The 20,658-nt window shown below is 37.2% G+C and overlaps 1 protein-coding gene across 1 annotated transcript; it reads left to right on the top strand.

Moving 5' to 3' along the window:
• The first annotated feature begins 10,230 nt into the window (after nt 1-10,230).
• LOC115234723 (dentin sialophosphoprotein-like) lies at nt 10,231-13,250 on the top strand. Its single transcript, XM_029806027.1, has 2 exons — nt 10,231-10,593; nt 11,140-13,250. Exons 1-2 carry the CDS (start codon nt 10,468-10,470, stop codon nt 13,204-13,206), a joined length of 2,193 nt encoding a protein of 730 aa, XP_029661887.1. The 5' UTR covers nt 10,231-10,467; the 3' UTR covers nt 13,207-13,250.
• The last annotated feature ends 7,408 nt before the right edge of the window (nt 13,251-20,658 follow it).

Genomic DNA, 20,658 nt, shown 5'->3' on the forward strand with positions numbered 1-20,658 from the left:
CGAGAGCTTTCCAAAACACTATAATAAAGTATCTTTTCATTAAGTACTTTTTGAGTTATTTTATATTTTAATCTGACATATTTTGATATAAAAAATAAAATATCTCGTAAAATATTTAGTTTTCGATAATCTTACCGTAATAGTTTTATGTACAGAATAATAAGACAAATCAATTGGTATAAAAAAAAAACAAATAATTGTTTTAAAAAATACATCGTAAATAATTACATACTTTTTCTTAAAAACAATTATTTTTTTTTATACCGATTGATTTGTCTTATTATTCTTTACATAAAAGTATTACGGTAAAATTATCGAAAACTAAATATTTTACAGTTTCAAGTTAAAAAACTCACCCTGTATATGAATACACCGTCCTAAATATATGTCATTCAAGAAATTAAATTATTACAAATCACAAAAATATTCTTTTCTCCAATGTAGTCTTTGTATTTATTTTTAATAATTTTTTCAATATACCTTTATCTTATATCTTTATCTTATATCTCTTCAGAAGTCTGTGTACCGTACATATGCAAAGGAAAGATAAGTCAATGATACCCATTCCATTAATTCGTCCTCTTGTTCTCGCTGATGAGATGTCAAGATACGACGTCATTACTTCGAAATAAGGTAAAAAGATGCGGAGAGAGCGATATCTCTCTGAGAGAGGTAGTTCTCGTTCGTGTAACGTGTCTGTAGATGTGCGCGTCCAGACTGGATATCATCAGATCAGAGATAAACCCGCTTCCGCCGTATAGAAGAATTACAGACCGCGCTGCGTCGGGCGTGAAAAAGATGAATCAAGCCGCGCGCAACACGCCTTCTGTTTGACATACAGTACATCTCAAGCACATCGTTTGTGGAAATAATGCCCGCCGCGCGGCATCGGAAATACAAGTATCACGCCGGGAATATTAATGCTATGAAAAATTGCTTATATATGTACAATGCGTACGACGAGAGCGCGGTTACACGGTAGACTTAACGAGAGAACAAGCGATATATACGTATAATGATACAAAGATGCCGTGAATATAATGATATTGTTATATCAGACTCACATAGAGCTATTGTTTGATATGTGTACTGCAAATTTAATATATCAAATTTAATATATCAGCGCGAAATCACTTATATGTTTATACACTTTCTGCCCCGATAAATCTAGAAATATAACGATCTTGCGAATCTTGTTTACTATCTAATGACAATGATCAATTTTTCTTACCCCCGAAGATAAAGGAAGATATAATTTATCGAGAAAATACCGTCTCTTATCACGAAATCGAACATGTTCGATGAGCATCGAAAATCTCCGAATTAATCGCATAATCTTATCCCGACGCTGTGAGCTTCTCTAATTAGTGCAGCATTAAGCTCGGAGATTCGCACCCTTATCTTCGAGCACGTACTAATACGCAACGCATAGTACGTGTGTGCGTGAACGTTGAGATGTCACGCGTGTGCATGTATATGTGCGTTTACCCGCACCTGTTTCGATACGCTCGGAGTTTAGGACGATTATCAGGTGTGTATTTGGAGTAATGTACGTAGTCCGGAAGCTTGGTCGGTAAACTCTCCAAGCCGTCTCAGATATACGCGCTCTCCACTCGCCTCGTTATGACGCGCAGCGCAAAGTCCCTGCAGGCATGAGTTACAATCACATTGCTACTTAAGCTTATTACAACGCTCTGTTTAAACATATTTCGGATACGCTGTTTATATAGATTATCTCGCTAATAATTTTTGCATATCACCGTTATTCAGTTCTCAATGTATCTAACGAATTAACAAAGGAACCCCAACAAAAAAGTATATAAAGTATATTGACTACAACAAAAATTGCTTTATACTTTTGCACAAGACGTGTAAATATTTGTGTGTAAATGTGTTTTCAGATTTATTTATTAATAAAAATAATTTCGACAAAATATGTCATATCTGTTATAATCAAATGCATAAATTAGCCTCTTCCAAATCAAGCCTAAAATTGAAACTGAGATTTCTTTCATATATCATAATGAGATTGCGATCTTCGTGATATACGGAGACATAGAAAGTTTTTACTGCACGTAAGATGCAAGAATGGAGCTATGGACCCGAGCTATCAATAGCGACGTATTAATTTTTTGAAAACGCGTCAAACACACCGCGGACGTATCCTACCTATCCCAATCGACGCCATCAAAATTCCATGGCGCTCTGCACTCGATACCTCGGTCTGATATCCCGGGCACAACCATCCATACAAATCGGATCTTACTAAATTGGAGTACAATTTTCACGAGCGGAGTTCCACGAGCTCCTCAAGCGCCGCGAAGGCGGGGTAAGAAAAAAAAAAAAGGGAGGAGGAAGAGGTAAGATAAAAGTCTCTATCCCTCTCTAAGCCGGCCGGTGGAAGATGAAGCGAATCAAGTAACAGCGTTGGCTTACGTGCGATGCACCCCTAAACCGTCGCCGAGGGAGCATCACGTGGAAACACGTTACCCGCGGAAAAGGTCTGTGCTTAGAATTCTCAAAGCCGGTAAATTATGTTTCATGTCACGGAGCCGATGATTCTTGAAATACATAAGTCGCGATGATAATCTCGTTTCGTTGAGCAATACTGCGCGACATCCCTCGCGCTCCCCCCTCTCCCCCCCCCCCCCCCCCCTACTTTTTCCCTCGCGGCGGGAATTGCTTAGAATTATCATCGATCGTGTTCAACGCGATTCTCGGTAATTACTTAACGCGCGCGCGAGAACGCGAGCGCGATAAATCTGGCGTCGCGCGCGGATTTCCGTGTAAACGGGATGACCCCCCCTCCGCGGAGATCTAAGATAGCGAAAAGGAGCGTGAGAATGGATGATACATGTTTACGTGGAAAGGTCTTATCGAAATATTGCTCAAACGAGAAACTACGATATATTCTTCGTTAGAGAAGTTTAAGATTATATATCAGCTGAGCGCGCGAGCTTGGCCTTAAATTTAGCTAAGTTCTATAAAATGTGATTAATGTTTAAAATATTTAGAAGCTTCTTACCCAAAATATGTGTTTTTTTTTTTTAAGATCCTCGTAATTCCATAAATCATGTGAATCGCGCCTGCTGATACGCGAGGTCCTTAACAATGGCGCTTTTTAATAGACATCGGATTTTTACGCATCGAGAGAACCGGCGTTTCCATTAATTCCGTCTTCGCAATGCGCACTTCGAAACAAACGAAACTGCGCAAAAACATCGTCGCGATTGCTTATTTCCGGCTTGAACCGCCGACTGGAAATGAAGACAGAAGGAGCACGCGTGTATGAGAGGAAACGTGTGTGACATAACGTCTGCTTGGACGGCCACGTCGTTTTTGCAAAATTGAGTTGCACGATCGTCTTTTCGTAACATATTAAAAGTAATATTTTCCATGCAAAAAGATTGGAAACACACGCGGTTATGATGCAGGGAGAGAGCAAGAGAGTTTATTGCTTTGATAATATTTTTTTAGTTCTCCAAGAATGCTTCGCTCTTTTGCTTTTGCTTTTTGCATAATACTTTAAAATGAATGTATATGTGTAACAAAAAGCTTCATTTTCTTTCAAATCTACAATGCTTTAATGTATATCTATAATACATTAAAAACTATTTTCTGATATCAAAGTATTTTTAGAAACTTCAGAGCATTTTGTCAAACTACTTAAACTATTTTGTATTTTTCAGCTATATATATATTGTTTAAATATACATGTGTATTAACAAACTGATTTTTAATAATTGATACAGATAAAATTGAATATATACATTTATGATTTTGCGTAACTCAGCTTGCAATTCGCTTCGTTATGTCTCACTGAAAAATATTTCTACCCGATAAAATTGCATTGTTATTGATTACACTTTGGGTGTTTTTGCCTAGTATATTTAAAGATATATTGACGTATTATTTTTCACCATCAACAGATTAACGGAAAAATTTCTGATTCCCAAGATTAATATTGATTTCACACAAAATGTAGAATCCAAATAAAATGTCGCTTTCCCAATTTTATTATTTCATTACGTTGAAGCTTAAATTATGCATTATCTCTGATCTACAGAGAGTTATGTTATAATAACAATATTGAAATTGTTACAATCAATGTTTCATACGAAATGAAGCAATAATAATAGAATGCGTTTTCATAACGAGAAAAGAGATAGAGAGAGATTTCGGAGCATTGATGTATTATTTCGTCGCCAGTGTCACTGGGGGGTACATCGCATGGTCAATTGGAATTTCTCGGCGAAACTATTGCGTTGCTACCCGTAGATATTAAGCTCAAGAGTTTCCAAATAACGCCGAGATACTTTCGCATAAAGCCCATAGAAAGGAATTGCATAGCACACAGACCTCTGATATCAAAGACGAGGAGATAAAGGTCCGTCCTCCCTCCTCGTCGGAGTGAAGATTGGCACTCGCGATTGATACACGCGTGCTTGATTTTCGCTTGTTCTTTGAGGAAGCCGTGCCCCGTCCCGTCCGTTGCGAACGAATCATACCCGAGGCTGTCGGGAAATTGCTCTTCGAAATTTTCGGGCCGACACGATACGTCGAGCGTGAGATTTCATTGCGAGATAGTTGCGGAAGAACGATAGCGGCAACGGAACCTCGAACATTTCCCGTCCGAGAGATTTTCCGATCGTTGTATATGATTCACGAAAATGTTTGGCCCGGAATATATCTCGCGGCCGATAAAATTCTTTTTGTCTCTACGGGCGAGCGCGCGCATCGGACGAAAAGCTTTAACCCTACATCCGCACCCGCATCCGAGATATGTTCAATCATCCGTTGTCCAACGGTGTTCCGTATCCGTGTATGATCCCGAACGATCGATCTTACTATCTCGTATCTCGATAGGCAAACAAGACGCTTCTGCTGCTCGGAGTTATATCGGGACGAAATGACGTGAATCACCTGCCAAATAATTAAATAAAACCGATAGATCGTTTAATCCAATGGTCTCATTAATACCGTTTGACAGATATTCGAGTGATAATGTTGCGAGAAAGTCGTCCGATTGAAATTATTTTTAGAGGATATTATTATCGCGAGGGTATCAATGTGTTTGTAATTTTTTCCCATACTGTTTATAGCGATTTATAGTCTCTATAGTAACACCAGTTCGATGAACCGATAATTTGTTTTAATTCATATTAAAAAGTGCATTGTTTAATTTTGTATATTACTATTTCCACGTTCTTTTATACTTTACTATACAGCGATATTTCAATATTATACATATAATAATAAAATATTAAATATAGACTGGTTTATGAAATTGGTTATCAAACCACAATGAGATGTACAATTTATTGATATAAAATTTATGTTAATGATTGTGTATTAATAGATATATCAGCAGAATTGTATATTAATAGGGGCCCGTTCCACTTAACGACCGCAACGCTCACGGTATCATTTCATCTTTGTTGTTCACCGAAAGTTAAACAGAGACAGATAATGGTCGCGAGCGTTGCGGTCGTTAAGTGGAACGCGCCCTAGGTGTATCATGCGGTGATATAAGCGCTATAATATGATAAAATATCTTGAAAATATTTTCTAGATTTCTGTTTTTCTACGATTCTCCAAAATTTTAAACAAAGTATTAAATATCTAAAATCAATATCTAAATATACAATACACTCTGATACCAAAAAGTTTTATTGTATATATGTCCCCATACACACATATAACATATGAATATATGCACAGACATATAGTTTGAATTGTTAGAATTATCAAAGAGAAGATCTAGCCAAGCAGCGTGCGGTCACATGGACCAGATAGCAATTCACGAATCATTGAGCACGGAACCATTGAACGAGAAACGCTGATACATAATCTACGGTATTACTCCAACTCGCATATGTCGATTACCGACGATGGACACCATTTCTAAAGAAAGCAAATGTGCAAATTGCGTTTCTTAATGCAAACAATTCGAACGCGGAATCGGGAAAATATCTGATTCAATTTGTACTCGGTCAAAAACACAAATTCAAGAGAAAAGTAGTCCTGAAATGTGCTACATATTAATATTTCTTTTAATATGTTATTTTATTGATATATATATATATTACCCAAGAAAACGCAAATCTCTCTTGCGATGAATTTTCATAGGACCAGAGCGGTATTTTACTTTGCACTGAAATGTCGAAATGTCATTTTCTGAACGATGTTACATTTTTATGTATAGCGCGAAGCATGATATTTACGATGGTCATTTTATTTTTGTGGAAATCAGGTCACGTAATCCTTCATCATAAGTCGGAAAGTTTTAATTACAATACAGATAATGATGACAAACGATGCGTGATATCAGTGTCACCGCAAGGAGGAAATATATTCACAGTCGGCCATTTCCGACTTTGTTCGGGACAAGATGCATTGATGGTGATTGATACCCCACCTAATTCAATATTTTTCGAATTGATGCTTTCCGAGTAACATCGAGCTTTGGAAATTTACAGTGTAAAGCGGATAAAATAAAATTCTCCATATTTGACGCGATACGCGTAAAGAAAAATAAACGCAAGATAATAATGTGTCAGCATGTGTGTGATAACATTGATTTCAGTCACGATAAATCGGAAATAATTTTTCCATAATTCTTTTTGTTCGTAAATTGTCGCATTAGTTAGAAAAATCGAAATGTTTACAAAGTATCAAAAAATAATACCTGCAAGACAGAATCAACAGAATAGAATACAAGAATATAATGACAGTTATAATTTTTATATTTAAATTATATTATAAGAGAGAATTGTGAAGTATTTAAATGAAAAACTTAGCTTATTATTTTATATCTCGTGTATGTCGGATTATAACTTACTTATCATAAATTATTTATTAAATTTTGATTCATATTATGGAATCCCGAGATCTCAAGGATGAAAGAAAAAATAATGTCTTAGATCGAGAACAAATACGAGAAATCACATGGACGGGATTTGAGCCCGATGGGAATCGTGGAAACACACGTATATACGCGCACGTGTAAATGGGAATGGTTTCTTTTCACGACGTGTTCGTGATCGCTTGTACTCGCGGGCAGTGATTAGGAGCGATGCGTGAAACGTTCGTAACGTTAATGAAAGAAGAGATCGCCCGCGGTACGTGACGTGCCATTTCCACTCGCGGTCAGATCAAGCGGAGAATTTTATCCTCTGTAGCGCGCGATTGTTCTCGCCCGATCCGGCGACGTGACGGCGTTTATTGGATCGATACACCGGTTCTTTTCTCTTCTCTCGACGCTAATAAAAAGCGCCGACTCGATATTATCCACTGTATGTGGCGCGACGGGCTACTGGCCACTCGCACTGGTACTCTGGCATCTCTTGATGATATAAAAAATAGCGTCCGCGGGGCCAGCAACACGGCTACGTGACGTGAGTAATTACCAGCAGCCGCGTGAGCACACGTATGTAACACATCGAGATACAGTGGTGCAATGCGTCTATATTTTAGTGCGTAAAACGTTCGGAAGACGTTCGTTAACCATCTACCTTCCCGCTTCTATTTTCTCTCTCTTTTTTCTCAAAACGCATCTAAAAAAAATAAATTTCTAAAAATAAAAAAAATTGGTGCCCCTGTATTTATTTCATACTTCGAGACATTCGTATAATAACTTGATTGCACAATAAGGTGACGCATAGTTTCTACCAGTACATTTGCCATAAGAAAAGATTTACAATCTGACTTGATTGTAATTTATATACGGCAAACATTCCGAGTGAAATGCAGAAGACACGTATAATTCGGTAGCTATGTATTTTATCGCGAATGTTACGATCTTCATGTATAAATTCTGACTCATCTCACGACTGATTTTAAATCGCTAACCGAACAGAATAATGAAGATATTATAACATTCATGAGATTTCAAAGAGATAAGATTTTATCGATTCGATGTAGTTTATATTTTGAATCTGTAAATTTGTTACTTTCGTTTTTCTCAAGATTTCGCTCAGGATATAATCCGTTCAAAGAAATTATAAATTGATAATAGCTTAAACTCATTTTGTATATGTTGTATTTAATTAAACAGATTCTGGATATTTTCATGTATGATTGGAAGATTACTGTTCATCGAATTATTTATTCGATAGCAGTTTTTAATAATAATTTTGAATACTCGTTTAGAGTAAGCCCCTCGTTAATATCTCATTTTTCAAAATCGGATACACTCGCTTATGTGTCTGATAACACACACACACATTTTTCTCATAAAACAATACCTTTCTAGAAACATGAGTTGTAGTAATTCATAATCGGAAATTAATAAAATTAAACATTTCATAGCTCTCTATTTGCAGACGAATTTGTATCGATTTGTGTGCTTTTTTAATGGAAATTAGTGTGTAACAAACTCCAGTGAATCGAATATAAATCCATTGTTGTAATTTTATTACACAATGTATTATTAACGGACAGACGTTTCTGATAGGTCGTATCTAACTGTATCTAACTGATATTTATCAATGCATTTAATACTTCATTATTTTTATATTTTATAAATCCGTTGCTTTAAATATTAAAGTTATAATCGTCAACAAATTAGATTTTACGCAACATATCATGTGATAACAACGATTGTTTACTTTATATTAACCGTAACGCGAGACACACTCTTAAATTAAGTAAGTGTTGAAAATATTAGTAATCTCCTCGAATCCCGATCACTTTCAGATCAGGGCAGATAGATCATTTAACGTAGCAAATACAAGTTTCAAATTTGGCATTAGACTAGAATTTTAAAAAGACTTTTATATTTTTTCAATGATTCTCGAAAATTAGTAGACAAACAGACCGGAATCGCTTTTTGATGCCAATGTATTTTTTTTCTTCTTTTGCAACTATTAAACGATCATCGTCGTCTACGAAATATTTATTGTATATTTATCAATTTCGTACGATCAATTTGTTCATTTCGGCAGAGTTTCTATCGGTTGGTTCTGCATCCGTAAAAGCCGCGGAGCTACTACCCGTAGCTGCTCACTTAGCTAATTCTTACGGTCTTACGTACCATAAGCTGACGCAGCTGAAAATGATGAGCCTGAGATTCGAGATTACACACGTACCGAAGAACACGTTTCGAGTTATGGCACGGAATATGAAACGTTCCCTCGTGTTGAATTTATGAAAAGGAATTAATTTGCGCGATATGGTCGTGCGACGGAGAGTTCGCGAGAAAGCCGCGACGACATTATCGATGTGAATAAAAAAAAAGTATAAAAATAATGTCGATAGAGATAAACGAAATGTGGGAAACATCGCTATGCGATTAAACGGACTTTACAATTATTACACGCAAGAATAATTTGAAAGAAATATTTGTCTCTCATTGAGAGATTTGAGAGGAACAATATAACAATATAATCCATGTTATAACATGCGAGATGTTAAATTATTGTAGTACAAGAATATAATTTTGATTTTAGTATTTCTTTTACTTGCATCTTAGGATGCAATGTGATAGGTAGAACGTGTCCCGAAAGAGATAAAGCTGTTGAAATATTCCATTGTTTAACAGAAATCACGCACTGATTATACGTTATTTTTCAGGTTGTATTATTTGGTATCAATTAATCGTAGAAAAGCCTGACACTGCTTAATTAATCACAGATGGGGCACGTATCAACGATATTTACGTTATCAGACCCCCAACAAACAGTCAATGTTCTCAAGAATAACGCAACTGTAGGAACGTCAAAGAGAAGATAATAATACCAAGTAAACGTCACGTGAAATAAAAGTGATATTTGTATTGACTGTCAGATAAAAAAGTATGCTGCGTCACAAGAGTGTATAAATCTTGCAGAGATCTTGTATAAATTTTGTAAAAATAGAAAAATTTTATAAGTGAATTTATCCACATGGCATTTCTTTTTATCTTCCTTATCTAAAAGATTATTTAGATTTGCGTGCGTATACGCATATTGCTATCCTTATTTTTTATTTAACAATTTTAATTCTGTTATTTGTTTTATTAGTTATCACGAGCATTCGATAATTTGTGAAATCATTTTATGTATGTTACAATATATAAAAATAGGCAGAGTAATTTGTAAAAAATTTATAGTAATAATTGTTAACAATTAATTATTATAAAATGTGACATAAAAAAGATAGCGAATTAAAAACTGTAAAATATGTCTCAAAGAAAATGCGTGACCATGTTTAACGTATCCTTCTTCTATTGTTAAGCACGATAAGATAAATGTAAGATATGACAAGTTCCCACAAACTGCAGCAAAAGTGTAGTAAAAAATAAATGTCTAAAAATCTTACGTAAGTTGTTGTCAGTGTCAAGCGATAGAAATCCGTGAGTTCATATGACGGTATTCTTTGTGGAATTACAAAGCATGGAGATTGATAACGCAAAGATATAAATGCGTTCGTCTATCATCAGACGTGCAGTTTGATTTGAACACACGGGTTCACAATTAGTCTCGCACGATGCGCATCTTACTTTTTACGATTCTGTGCCTTTCCACGGCCGCTTGTATAGCGGCAGAGATCAATTTCGTCAAAGGTCAACGTCAGGAAGGCGATCATGTTATCGCTAATAGAACCATCTTCAAAGTAAATAAGTTGTTTTAGAAATACTATGCATACGTTGAATATAAAAGAGAAAGAATCTGTTTTATTACCTTGTATATAAAGTCATATATATTCTACTTATCATCTTTAAAAAATCTTTTAACTTGAAGATTGTGTGTCTTTAATTTATATAAATGAATTTTATATTCCATTTTTGTAGATATTAAGAAAAATGTGTTTCCTGTGTTAATTATCTTATGTAAATTTGTTATTTGAATTTCACGCATTGTGTATCGTAATTTGTTACCGATTTATTTAAGATATAAGCGTCAAAATTTATGTTTTGGTATTTACTTTTCTTATAGTATGCAATATTACAATCTAGAACATTCTCATTTTATTTGATTTTATTTTGTGCTATTTATCGTAGTAACTTTTGATATACCCAATGCATAAAATTTTTTAGTTTTAGTAATAATTGTTAAATACTTACGTTTGTTATCACTCTTTCTAAAGTCAAGTAATTTAATTTTAGAGTACGATTGTTTTACGGTTGCTATTACTAATATCTTATTTATATATTTATAGCCTGCAATTCCCTGGAGAATGGTAGCCACAATCGGTATTTCAACTCGATTACACAATGAAGTTATCAACCGCGTTGAAATCAGTAGTGTATTAGGCAAAGAGATCAAATACGTAGTGATAAAAGGTGGCATCGGCAAACAGTATCTAATAGTAAAGGCTATTGGAAAATTTGGAGAAGGATTATATTTACAACTGGAAGGTTTCGCCATACGTGTTTCCAACACATCCAAAGATGAAAGTAGTAACACGTCCGACGATAAAAGCAGCAACAGCTCCGACGACAAAAGCAGCAACGGCTCCGACGATAAAAGCAGCAGCACATCCGATGATGAAAATAGTAAGTCATCCAATGATAGCAGCAACAGCGCATCCGACGATAAAAACAGCAGCGCATCCGGCGATAAAAACAGCAGCACGTCCGACAATAAAAACAGCAGTACATCCGACGACGAAAGCAACAACACATCTGAAGATAGAAGCAGCAACACATCCGATGATGAAAGCAGCAAAACCTCCGATGATAGAAGCAGTAGCGCGTCTGACGATAAAAACAGCAGCACATCCGACAATGAAAACGGCAGCAATAATAGAAGCGACAATACATCTGATGGTGGAAGCAAAAATACACCTGACAATGGAAGCAGTACCACTTCCGATAGTGAAAGCAGCAGCAGGCCTAACAGTGCAAGCAGCAGCGCTCCCAATGGTGGAAGCAGCAGCATGCCTAATGATGGAAGCAGCAGCGCACCCGATGATGGAAGCAGCAGCGCACCCAATGGTGGAAGCAGCAGCGCACCCGATAGTGCAAGCAGCAGCGCTCCTGATGGCGGAAGTAGCAGCGCACCCAATGGTGGAAGTAGCAGCGCTCCTGATGGTGGAAGCAGCAGCGCACCCAATGATGGAAGCAGCAGCGCACCCGACAGTGGAAGCAGCAGCGCACCCAGTGATGGAAGTAGCAGCGCACCCAATGATGAAAGCAGCAGCGCACCCAATGGTGGAAGCAGCAGCGCATCCGATAGTGCAAGTAGCAGCGCTCCTGATGGCGGAAATAGCAGCGCACCCAATGGTGGAAGTAGCAACGCTCCTGATGGTGGAAGCAGCAGCGCATCCAATGATGGAAGCAGCAGCGCATCCGATGGTGGAAGCAGCAGCGCACCCAGTGATGGAAGTAGTAGCGCACCCGATAGTGCAAGCAGCAGCGCACCTGTTGATGGAAGCAGCAGCGAACCCATTGATGGAAACAGCAGTGCACCCGATGGTGGAAGCAGCAGTGCACCCAATGATGGAAGTAGCAGCGCTCCTGATGGTAAAAGCAGCAGCGCACCCAATGATGGAAGCAGCAGCGCACCCGATGGTGCAACCAGCAGCGGACCCAATGGTGGAAGCAGCAGCGCTCCTGATGGAAGCAGCAACGCGCCTGATGGTGCAAGCAGCAGCGGACCCAATGATGGAAGCAGCAGCGCTCCTGATGACGGAAGCAGCAGCGCACCTAATGGTGGAAGCAGCAACGCTCCTGATGGTGGAAGCAGCAACGCACCCAATGGTGGAAGTAGCAGCGCTCCTGATGGTGCAAGCAGCAGCGCATCCAATGGTGGAAGCAGCAGCGCACCCGATAGTGGAAGCAGCAGCGCACCCAGTGATGGAAGCAGCAGCGCACCCGTTGATGGAAGTAGCAGCGCACCCGATGGTGCAACCAGCAGCGGACCCAATGGTGGAAGCAGCAGCGCTTCTGATGGAAGCAGCAGCATATCCGATGGTGGAAGCAGCAGCGCACCCGTTGATGGAAGCAGTAGCGGACCCAATGATGGAAGCAGCAGCGCATCCGATGATGGAAACAGCAGTGCACCCGATGGTGGAAGCAGCAGTGCACCCGATGGTGGAAGCAGCAGCGCACCCAATGATGGAAGTAGTAGCGCACTTGACAATGGAAACAACACTACTCCCAATAGTGGAAGCAATAGCACCGACGGTGCAAACAGTAATGTACCTAACGATGAAAGCAGTAGCACATCTACTAATAGTAATACCGATAATAGCAATAATACAGGCAACGACAAAAATGCATAAAAGTTTATTTATTATATAAAATAATGATTAATTTTTCAAAACTAAAAACTTTTGCAAAAATTTCTGTAAATACATAGCAACTATCACATATATATTATTGCATATACATAAAATATATAAAGATCGCGTTATATTATATTTTATACAATGCATTATTTAATTAGTATAAAATAATGTATATCTATGTATAAATGTAATTATACAAGTAAAAATAACTATGCTTTAATTTATTCGACACGCATCAGTCTATTATAATGTGCGGTTTTTTTTATGACGATAGCGTCCAGTATATGCCGGCGTGTACCTTGTAATTTTACGACTCTCGCGGGCCACTTTACATCGTGCCCGTATATTTCCCATAAAGCGCTCTTTCAAACTCTCTCTCTCTCTCTCTCTCTCTCTCTCTTTCTCTTTCTCTTATAACACGGTTCGACTAAGGTAAAACTCCAGTCCGTTTGCAGGTAAACGATTATCCTCTCCCGCGGCCTCCATCGTCTCTCGCAAAGAAACGGGGTATCTCTCATTGCGAATCTCAGCAAAACTGCGTCGGCGCTTATTATGCCACGTGACGAAATGATAGTGCTCACGGCCAAACACAAAGAGACATTCGTCCCGGTCGCGTGAATCGTGTAATCGCGTGCAAACGGTTCCACGCCCAGGAAACGCAGAAAATTTCACGCGTATGTACGGCGGGATGGTTTTTGTATTCGCATATGCACGCACGGCGCGTCGAATGTTCCGTATCTTATTCGAGAGTAGAACGAGATAGTTTCTAACCAGTGTTTTCCACGCATATCATCACATTAATTAAAAAGCGCGTTTATACATATTTTCCATATAACGAAATGTGCAAAACAAATATCGTAATGAGAAAAAAAACTTATTATGCTATGTAAAATTAAATCAGTTATTCATTTCTCTCTTTATTTCTTATTTAAGCTTAATATATTATTCAAGTCAAAGCGCGTTTCAAATTATTGCAATATAAAAGGGCTTTCAAGATCACTCTTTCATCTTTTTTACGCTGAATTATAATATTTGTTAAATTATCGTGTAACACTAGACTGTAATATTCCTACGGATAATTATAATATTCATTAACTTTCTCTCTCCCTCTCTTCTTTAGTAATACTTTATTTTATATTCTTTTGCTGGTAAAAGAGAAAGGCCTTTCCTTTATATACGCTGTAAAACTTCAAGCCGCATAAAATTATCGGCATTGCAGCATGCGATGAGTGTGTACGACCCTTTTTCTATTTCTATTTTTTTTACGTTGACTGATCAAGCACGAAAGCGTTTTTATTTTTAGACTATAACCACAGCCGGGGCGCTTTGCCTTTCCTTTATATGTGTAAAAAAAAAAAAAACCACTGAAAAACTTTTACTCGTCTCGCGCACAGCATTACGCGCATAGCGCGCGCACATACACACATAGACACACACACACAAAATAATGCGCTCCGACGATTAAGAGAACGTTAAGAGGTCGAGGAAGCAGGCTACGAAACTCGTGCACCGATATTTCGGATGATGGATCGATACGGTGCCAACTGCGGTAATTTCTCTCTGAGGAGAAGCTAAACGAGATATGAACGACACGATTAATTCCCCCGAACGATCTTTTTCGGCGCTGTTAACGGTTATCTGATTGGCTCATGCAGCACCCGACGCTACAGTGCAACGTAACGAGCTGTAGCAATCGCCTTTTTTTTACTGGCACGGTGGTGGCGGCGACGGCGTTCATTCTTTTTGCGCGACCGATGCCGATGCGAGAACGAGAACCCGGCTGGCAAGACCGGGCCGGCCGGTTATTACCGCGGAAGAAGCGTGTTGAGCGCGAAATAATGTTTGCACGGATCTGCAGCACGTACGTTTAATTAATAAACAGCACTCGCTCAATATCCATATCCAGTGGTGAGCACGTTTCAAATAAGGACTACTGAAAATAATCGTTTGAATAGTTTCGTTTAAAAATATAATGTTATTGGTTTTTATTGTCATGAATGTATTTTTCTCTTAAGATACGATAGACAGCAATAATCACACACACACATAATTATTAATTATTAAAATATTAAAAGTATATGAGGTTTTCGAAATTATATTAACGACTATTAAATTGGATAAAGAGAATATTATTTTAAATATTTCTTCAAATATATGTATATTATTTTGGAAGTAACTATTGGGCTCTTATTTTTAATAATAAGGTGCGAAAACAACTAACATTATGAAAAGATATAAGTAATAAAATATAGACAATAACAAATCTAAAAAACCTAAGACATAAGAGAAAATAAATAGAATATAAATACAAATTCGTTAAAAAACAAGAATCAAATAATTTGCTGTTTATCAAATGAAAGAAATAATAATTTTAATTTATATTAATCATTTATGATTTAACAAGAAGAATAGTGTTTAGATCAAGATTTTTATTTTCTATTTAAATACTTTTTGTTCAGCTTTGTGCGTATATATCGATATCTCCAATATTGTCAAATTTAAAGTTTGAACGAAACTGTCACGAATTGTTTACATACGACAAACCTACAGCTCATTGTAATATTAATTTTTCGCAGCTTCACTCAACCACGAATATTTAATAAATAGCGTCAGTTTCGCGCAGATATACGCTCTGTTTGCACTACAAGCGCGCGTGACGTTTGCAGGTTGCGAATGAAATATGTATCACGCGAGCGGTTTTAGCACGTATGCGTTCAAACATTTTACGCATTCATAACGACGCAGGCAATTACCCCCAAGTCGCCGGTGCGATAAGTACAGAGCTAAAAACTATAAATCTCTCAAGTTTCGTGACACGCGCCGCGGCCTTCCAGCATCACGGCCGTGACGCACGTCATGTGGGTACCCATGTAATATCAAAGCGTATGCGCGACCGTGACAAATCCCAGATTACCTTTCGGGGATAACAATACGGGCGACAATACGGTATGTAGAAAGCGGAACCGTGATGTTAATTTCCTGTTGCCGGGCCAAACAAGCCAAACAGGGAGAAACAAAGGCTCATGGGGGATCTTTGCTACGCCTGTCTGCTTCCATATCCCCCTCTTGCCGAATCGTGCCTTCCGTTGTCAAAGATGAAATAGATATTTGCCGTTCGTGCGCAAAGAGCAAGCGTAACCTCAGTCCGAAATTACCTTAGCTTCTCTTAATGACGCGTTGAATTAAGCAAAGTTTAAATAAAGAAGTATATATAACAATATATATTCACACACAGAGGCGTTGAAAATTTTGTTAGATAGAGAAAACCGCTTATTGACTAAAAAATGCAAGCAATGGAGCAAAATTGTAGACTGAGTGCACGAAAACTTGTTTAATTAATGAAATATCGACATTTTCGATTTACAATATTCGATATATCTTGAAACGGAAATTTGCATTTAAAAAAACACATATTTGCAAAAATAACTTATTGTTATAAATGAATCGATAAATATCGATGTTATGGGAATCGGGAAAACGCAAATATAATGCAAGATACACGTCGGTGGAATAATTTTTTCGGAATAAAAACTAGAAAGAAATATAATAATAAGTTAAATAAATTAATAGTCTTGCATAAAAAAAATAATAATTTATGATAATCCTCTGTTTGAATTTAAGAGAGAAGTAATGAAGCCATAGACCAGATCTTTAATTAAAAAATGTAACGAGCCACTAGAAGAGAGACAAATCTGAGATGATAATGTGCCATTATGCATTTATTTCTAGAAAAGCAGACAAGTTATTGTATATATATAGTCGAACTCTTTGTCTTGTTTGCCTCGAAGTTTAATTAAACCGTGAGAATTTGCGTAAGAAAAAACCATTGTATAAACAAGATGCTGTTATTCTCTTGGAATATAGTTAAATTTGTAACGTAGAGCATTACAGTTGAATGTTAGTGCAACTGGAATGTATAGAACTTATATAAACTTTCGGCTCTGGTCTGCATTCCTAATTTATTAATTTCAAAGTTACCTTAAATTTGTTGAAGCATCAATCTCTTTTTCTCTCTTTCTCTCCCTCTTTCTTTCTATCTTTCTGTCAATTCTTAATTATGAGTAAACCTCTACTTCGTACAAATCAAAATACACTTTACCTCCTTCAAATTAAAAAAAATAAAAATATTTGGCGATGCATTGTAGTAAAAAATTTTAACATAAATAAATGTGTAACTCGACTATCTTTACATCTTATTTACCTTTTCCTTTGCATTTTCTTTAGTGGCGCAAAAGTGAGTGAGATCCCGGTATTTTCATTTAATACCAGGAACTTGTACAAGGTACAACAGAACAGTTTTCGTGCGTGTTATTATATGCGCGGCGCAGAAAGCTATTTCCACAAGCTATAAGCGAAGAAACAAGTTCTCTATTCAAATAAATCGGCTTTATAGAGTCGTAAAAGAGCTCGCGATTCTACTTCCACGTAATTTTGGATGCCTTTGTAGCAGGATTAAGGAAACCACGTTCGGATTTCGTTCTTAAAGAGCGCGATCACAAGACGTAGTAAACACTAAATAAATAATTTGAGAATATATATATATATATATATAAATAAATATATATAAATATATATAACAAAGACAATAATTCTGGATTAACTAATATTTCAATGTTGCATAAATTGAAATAGATACCTGAACATTCGTGTTTTATATTCGTGTTTTATATCGTAAACATTTAAGAGTAAGTTTATTTGATAATAATAAACTGTTTTTTTCATATTAAGTATATTGAGAAAGATTTAAATATTCGCAGAGAAAATAAAACATTTTGCGTAATGCTAGAATAATATAACATTTTGAAAATGTAACTTTTTAAATAAAATAAAAATATATGAATAAATAAAGCTACTTAACGAATTGAAATTATTATATAATTATTGTAAAATCACTTTTAATATTTTTTATACATCTAATTCTGTTCATTCACGTTCGTCGTATTAAATATTGCGACAGTTATTAATGTGAGATTTTAGCTTTTACGCATTACTTTAAATTATAAAAGTGTCGAGATTCTGCATGCGTCAAAACATTTCTGAATTGCTTAGAGGTGAAACAATAAGACCGTTTACCAGTAAACTGCATAGCGTAACATAAGCATATTTAACTTGGTGCAATATGAAACAAATGCAATTGCAAGGATTGTAAGAATATAAGCGACGACCACGTTTGCGCCGTAGATCCACGTCTAAAGTTCCTATTATTGCTCACGTTGCCACACACGGCACGGCCAATATTAATCGGGAGAATAGAGGAGATCCCACACCCTCTTTCTCCCTTTGCCTCTTCACGCTTTAATGCCTGGGAAAGTGTCAGAAACGAACGCGGACCGAAAAGTGGAACAGATTCGTACAATGCTAAGAAAGCGGAGAAATGCGGAGGGAATTTATACTAGGACACATACAGAGGTTATTCCGCGGAAACGAAGTCCAAGGTGGATAATCGTGAAACATTATACGCAGTTATAGAACAGTCTTTCTGTACTGTTCTTACAATACCGCGAAATAAGACGTACCGTCATTCGCACATTCAAAATCTTTTTTTTTCGTAATCCATACGAAACTTTGAATTTGCGCAAGTATGAGCTATATTCATCGTTTATTGTAAAACGAGTTATAATAAATTATCAATATCATAATTCTTTCTTTTTCGAAAAATGTTATAATTGTAAAGATCCCTTTCCTCCACCGATGTTTCACGATTTTCGCTTCATTAAATCTATTAATTTGCTAACAAATATTTGGAAATATTATAAATAAATGTATTAATATTTCCAATAATAAAACATACACTTGGAAACACACGTATTCAAAATGCTGACTCACAATGGAAAACATTATTTTTCGGAAATCTATCGAAACATACTTAATTAAATGTCATATGTAACCATCCGTTGAATTTTATCTCTCGAGAACATGATCTCGGAAAGCACCACCGATGAACCGATATTCTTCCGTGCCAAGAAAATTCCGAAAGTAGTCGATGTAACAGTCTGAATAATCGAACGTCTAATATCGGTACGTCCCCGATATCCACTATCTAGGTTTCTATACGAATCGATATGTAGCGATATTAAAAGTGCAATTTCGCAGTCGGGTCTTTATTCCCGGGGAACACGATATCGGTTACTGAAAGGCAGATATATACATACATACATATGGCGGATACGTTATTTCGACGCGCGTATGAGAAAAGTCGATTAAAATTGGAAACAAAAGTTCTGTAGGAAATGCTCGATATAATCGCTTTGCGAGCGCGCAGAATGGAGACTAAAGCAAGATCGTTAGAGATGCAAAAATATCCTTTGAAGGAATTAAAAAACCGCAAGAGGAACAGTATACGCGCGGATAGAGACAAATTTTAAAAGGATAAAACATCCATAGATCTCCTTTCCTAATCAAAACCGTTAAAAAAAAAAGAGTTCGATAAGAGTTGTTCAATATCGATTGTACGCTTGCAAAGTATTAAAATAAACAATTTTATATTTTAGCTAAATAAAATTTGAAAATAATTTTCAATGCGAGTAGTGTTGTAAATATCTCTAAGGTGCGCTCTTTAAAAATCACGGATATATAGTGTCAATTAAAAGATTGATAGATTTCAAACGAGAAACATTAGCGGCCAATCTATCTATTTATGTCATTTTATCAACAAAAAATGGAAGACTGTATTCGTATATGTATCAAGATTGTGCATCGCACAGGCGCGTGATACAGATCGGGAGAAGTCAAATAACGCCTATCACACATCGCTAACTATTAAATTTCATTAAGCTTTGTAACACCATTAATCGTCGGAAGCTCCTTTATCGAGTCCTTCGCGCACGAGTGAGTTGTCGCGCGTTCGGAAATCGCCGAAGAAATCCCGACCCAACTTTTGTCACCGACAAGAGGGGAACACGCACACATACGTATATACGTTTCACACATATATACATCGCACTCTGGCTATTTGCCCGCGCGCGATGAGAGCAATATTGTCGCGCGGTGTCTCCCCGAGAAAAACTTTTTAATCTCTCGGACAGGCAGATGCTTCGCTGCGCGTTGACGATTCACGACTTGACACGCCGCATTAAAGCACCGTACGGCGAAAAATGCCCTAAAATTTTTGCCGTAAAATTCTTTACCAGATTTCGGTGCGATTTATCCGCCCGCGTGCTCGCGGTTCCGCGTTTCGTTAAAAACGCGGCGCGCGCGAGATGTCATTTGAAACGTCAAATACCATCGCGCGTTTAACTCGTTGCTTACGGGAACCCGTATCGCCGTCGAGGAATCACGACGATCGGTATCGAACGACGCAAGAAGAGTTACGAGAGGCGCAATTGCATCGCGCTTTCATCGACCGACGTCGCATTCGAAGAAAACCGCGTTTCTGTTACGAAGGGAGCTTAAAACGGGCTTTGAAAAAAGCGAAAATATCGTCCTCTCTTTCTCTCGTTCTCCGTT

The sequence above is a fragment of the Formica exsecta genome, unplaced genomic scaffold (genome assembly GCF_003651465.1).
Source record: "Formica exsecta isolate Colony F162 unplaced genomic scaffold, ASM365146v1 scaffold108, whole genome shotgun sequence".
In the NCBI taxonomy this organism is placed as follows: Eukaryota; Metazoa; Arthropoda; class Insecta; order Hymenoptera; family Formicidae; genus Formica; species Formica exsecta.